The sequence below is a fragment of the Lissotriton vulgaris genome, chromosome 1_1 (genome assembly GCF_964263255.1).
Source record: "Lissotriton vulgaris chromosome 1_1, aLisVul1.2, whole genome shotgun sequence".
Classification (NCBI taxonomy): Eukaryota; Metazoa; Chordata; class Amphibia; order Caudata; family Salamandridae; genus Lissotriton; species Lissotriton vulgaris.
Genome location: NC_141685.1, coordinates 71,707,522 through 71,712,666, shown reverse-complemented (window position 1 = coordinate 71,712,666; position 5,145 = coordinate 71,707,522). Strand labels below are relative to the sequence as shown.

The 5,145-nt window shown below is 38.7% G+C and overlaps 1 protein-coding gene across 1 annotated transcript; it reads right to left on the bottom strand.

Moving 5' to 3' along the window:
* Positions 1-2,805: 2,805 nt before the first annotated feature.
* On the bottom strand, positions 2,806-4,222 carry LOC147737355 (uncharacterized). Its single transcript, XM_086934714.1, has one exon. It carries the CDS (start codon positions 4,052-4,054, stop codon positions 2,900-2,902), a length of 1,155 nt encoding a protein of 384 aa, XP_086790840.1. The 5' UTR covers positions 4,055-4,222; the 3' UTR covers positions 2,806-2,899.
* Between the last annotated feature and the right edge of the window lie 923 nt (positions 4,223-5,145).

The window sequence follows — 5,145 nt, the reverse complement described above, 5'->3', positions numbered from 1 at the left end:
CCAATGGCAAAGGCGGCGGCCATGGTGGTAGAATGCGTGAGCTCTGCGCTATTCTAAAGTTACTCAGTACTTGATTTCATGTCAATATAGACACCAAAGCGGCGAAAATGGAAGTGAACTTCGCCTTGGTGTATAGGAGACAGCACAGATTGTATTAATGTATATTAGAAAAGGGTTGTTAGAAATTACTAAAAATGCAAACGAGCATATTTTCAGTGAATGCCTGGATAAAATAGCCAGGTGTTATTGCGGAATGTGCCCAGTGTATGTCCTGAGGTGTCTGAGTAAATGGTTTCAAAAGAGAGGGTACCCCACTTTCACCAGGGACCAGGGTAGAAAGACAGTAAGTCAAAAGGGAATCCCTGGAGTCAACTTGTTTACCTCACCCCTGTCTCATCAGGGAGAAGGACCTGTAGTCCACTATATATCAGGGAATATATAAGGATTTCCACAAAGAAATAAAATCGTTCACAATCTAATTTTATTAAAAACCAATATCTAAGCAATAAAATACAAGACAAATTAATACAAAACAATTTAAAATCCAAGGAATGTTCCTTGAAACGAACGTAAGCAATTGAAAACAATGAGCACAATTAAAAAATACACAGCTAATATAGACATATATGTAACATTTCAGCAGTTAATAGACTTAAGACAAAACAATATACTGTGACAAACCCCTCGTATCGCTGTGGCTCCCGAATGCCTCTGCCACTTTGTATTACTAGATCCACAGGCCTAAGGCACTTTAACTTAAGTAAACACTAGTGATAATGTTGGGTATCCATCTAGAGTTTACCAGGCCCTGATTGGATTCTTTATGTCAGAAAAAATGCGTTGACGCGTTTCGGTGCAGTACATTTGATTCTGTGGCACCTTCTCCAGGACTTCTCTTGTTGGGGTTTCAAGAAGCGATTAATTACACCATATCCCCACTTTCTGTGGAAGACAATCCAACATGGGATCTGCGTTGTGTTGCAATTTGATACTGCAAACTTTTATGTAGATATTTCCTCTCTCCTAACATAGGAGCTCCATCTCTTGGGGTGTCTTTCTTTCGTCCTGTCGAACTACTTCACAATGTTTTGTTGTATATCTCGTAGTGTATTAAAACTTTCCCTCACTCACTACTGTGAGTGAGGGAACGAGGCAGAAACGCGGCTCCATTGAGATTCAGAACATATCCAGTTCTGGGGAGGAATTGATATACCCTATGCCGTTATTAAAAATAAAATAAAAAGTGATGTTAAAATACATCTGCACAGTATGTTCTCCAGTACGGTACAAACTATGGAACATGCTGTTTCGATGATATGCCTTGTCTAAGCCGGCATCATTGGGGTTGCCCTGGATTGCTCTGGCCTCTTCGTCCTGAATGGCTAATTGCAGACATCTCCCCTCTTGATCAGGTTGTGTAATTCATATACAAATGGCACCTACAACCCATTCAATTTGGATTTGTTACATGTGATGTTATCAGCATCTGTCTTGCAACAAAATTATTTTTTAAAAATGTCACGTCTATGAACGTCTGCCAGTGATGACATTATAAAACAGCACACAGTCTACAGAGAATGAATGTTTTCACATATCTTTTATAGTCATCTTACATTTTAAAAGATAACATGAGTGCTTTATTTATTATGTGAAAGTCACTGAAGTGGCTGCTTACCCCCAAGAGTGATTTCTTATTTTAGAATTTAGAGAATAATAGTATTATTCCCACCTTCTGCTTCTCCAAGGTAGGTTTTATAGAAATACAAGCTGGCATAAAACCAGCAATAGATGGCAGAAAGGCTGTGTCAGACATACTGAGCTATGTTTGGTAAAATAAGTAACATTACATTTGGTAGTAACAGCACTTTTTAATAAAGAGACAAATGAGTGAATGGCATGCAATAAATGGTTGTTTGTATTATTTAGCGTAGAGATCAACAACAATGCTCATATTTAGATTTTATCCTAGGATATGCTTTGACAGATGTTGTTAGTAGCATGCCTAATTTGCATGTTGTGTGTCAGCTTGTGTTGGCTCGTCTTGTTCTTGTCACTCCCCTGGAATAGAGCCTCTTTACCATCTGTCTGATTGGATGACTTTGATACTTTCACTGCTCGCTATGAGAAACTACGCGTGTCTTTTTGGTTAAGCTTTCCATGGGAGTGCATGTGTTTTGGGTTTATGAATTTACAGGTTTTATCACTAATCCCGAAATCTAGCTGAAACGATCCTTGTTAGTCCAAGCATTGTTCATAGTGTTGCTTTTACCAGAAGTATGATCAGATATGCATGTTTTTTCATGCCCTTTTTAAGAGCATTGTTTCACTCACTGACTATATTTTATTTTTTTAGTCAACCTTATCCTAGTCTTCCAATATGCTTCCTAGTATTTCATGGTTTTCCCTACATGTAGAGAAGAATAGACACTTTCATAATTCTTGAAATATATATGTGTTTCTTCTTTCCTGCAAGTCGGGTCTTCTATCCTCTACTTTTTATTATCTGTTTCTGGAATGTCCCACTTAATTGTAATGTTACAATTTTCTGTAATTCGTTCCTCTCTTAATAACTGCACATGTTTGCTCCTGTGTGTATCCACAGTTGGGTAACTATAATGGCCCTTACATTCTTGCCAAATTTTCACCATCTCTAGGATTATTTCAATTGTTCAATGAAGGTGTGTTTTTGCTTATGGCTGTGCAGAACTGATAATCGACTAAAGGCTTTCATACATTCAGTACACTTGTGTGGCTTTTACCGTGAGAGTTCTCGGATTCTTCCTTAGGTTTGAGGAGTCACTGAAAGTACTGCTATACTCAATAAAATGGTAAGGTTTTTTCCATGTGTGTTCGCTGATGACTTTACAGAATTGATAATTGACTAAAGCTCTTCACACATTCATTGCACTTGACTGACTTTTTCCCCTATGTGAGTTCGCTGATGTCTGTGTAGGACTGATGACTGACTGAAGCTCTTCCCACATTCAATGCAATGGTAAGGTTTTTCCCCAGTGTGTGTTAGCTGATGGCACTGTAGGTCTGATAATTGACTAAAGCTCTTTCCACACTCATTACAAAGGTATGGTTTTTCCCCTGTGTGTGTTCTCTGATGTCTGAGTAGGACTGACGATTGACAAAAGCTCTTCCCACATTCACTGCAGTAGTATGGTTTTTCCCCTGTGTGTGTTCGCTGATGTCTGAGTAGGACTGACGATTGACAAAAGCTCTTCCCACATTCACTGCACTTGAATGGTTTTACCCCTGTGTATCGCTGATCTGTTTGAAAACATGATAACCGACTGATGCTCTTAACACACTCACAGCACCCAGAAGGCGTTTCCCCTGTGTGTGTTTGCTGACGATTCCTTAATGTTAAGGAATGTCTAAAACTACACCCACATTTATTGCAGTAGTATGATGTTTCCCTAGTGTGTGTTCGAAGATGTCTTTGGAGATGTGATGACTGACTGAAGCTCTTCACACATTCATTGCAATGGTATGGCTTTTCACCTGTGTGTGCTCGCTGATGCCCTTGGAGGTGTGATAACTGACTAAAGCTCTTCATACATTCATTGCAATGGTATGGTTTTGCCCCTGTGTGTGTTTGTTGATGTCTTTGGAGGTTTGATAAGTGACTAAAGCTCTTTGCACATTCATTGCAATGGTATGGTTTTTCTCCTGTGTGTGTCCGTTGATGTACTAGGAAGTTTGCTAACTGACTAAAGCTCTTCCTACATTCATTGCAATGGTATGGTTTTTCCCCTGTGTGTGTTCGTTGATGTCTTTCAAGGTCAGATAACTGATTACAGCTCTTCATACATTCAGTGCAATTGAATTGTTTTTCTCCTGTGTGCGTTTGATGAGGGCGCTTTAGTAGTGATGACAAACTAAAGCACTCGATGTGTGTGTCTGATTCTTTATTCTTTGTTAGTGTCTCTGGATTGGGTATATATTTTTCTACATCACATAACTGTGTTTTCTGAAGGGTCAACATGTCTGTTAAAGCAATTGTGTTATTCTCACACTCCCTAAATGTGTGTGCTATTTTGCACATTTGGTTTCCGATTTAACAATAAAGTGCAAAGGGCACCAAATATCTGTTACACTTATAATGTGTGTAATACTTCTTTGTGGGTGATAGTGCCTTTAGAATGGCTATTGGTTTTGTAAAGCTAGGGGTAAAGATTAATCTTCCTTCTGGTTTGTGCAAATTGGGACAGAGGTTTTCATTTTATTTAGCAAAACTCGACTTCCATCTAAACTCCAGTTGTCCGGCTCTACTCCATAGTTCTTTTTTCTGCTTCCTGTGGTTTGGCCAGAAATAGTTTACAATATACATAAAAGACTGGATAGTAGTAGTCATTTTACGAAGCAAAGCACTACTGTAAGCACATCACACCGATCCCATGATCAAAGCTTGTACTGGATACTTTTTTATACGATAGGAGGTTTATCAGTGGTGTTTCCTAAATCTTCCAGAGTTCTTTTCTTGGCCTTGTGACGTGGAGGCACACAGCTCAGACTTGTACATTCACTGAATTGCCCTTATCTGCTTCTTCCAAGATCTGTCAGTTAAGGTTCAGGTTCGTCTGTCTATGACCGTGCTGATGTTTTCCTGGATACTGGAACCCAGTTTTTCATTGTTCTTGCAGATTTACAGTAATATCTTCATTATCCATATTCATTTCAAGTATTCAAGGCTTGTTTTCTGTTGGATGTAAAGAGATGTATAATTACTACAAGCAAATGTATTGGAATGTGAATATACAATGTTTAAATGGTAGTAAAAGACATCTTGTCTTTACCATCCTTGAAACTTAGTAAGGGATAGTCCCCCATACACAGATATTTAACTAGAAGTTCTGTTTAGCACAACACATCTTATTGACTTCAGAGACGGAGGTGATTTGTCAGTGTTCACAAAGAAACACAGTCAAAAAAATGCACTCAAGGAGCACCCACTTGCCACAGGCACAAGTTTAGGGAGATGCAAATGATCAAGATTTTATTTGAACAAGAACAGATTATGGAAGAAGATGGATCAGGATGTGCTGCTGTTTCTTCAGTTTCAATGGTAACTCTTCAGGAAGATTATAACAAAACTAAAACTTCAGGAAGTACAAAACAAAGGTAACTCAGGGTGCA

Bases quoted from the DNA above. Each gene is read 5' to 3' on its own strand.
- LOC147737355 (XM_086934714.1), bottom strand. From the start codon at position 4,054: ATGTGCAAAATAGCACACACATTTAGGGAGTGTGAGAATAACACAATT.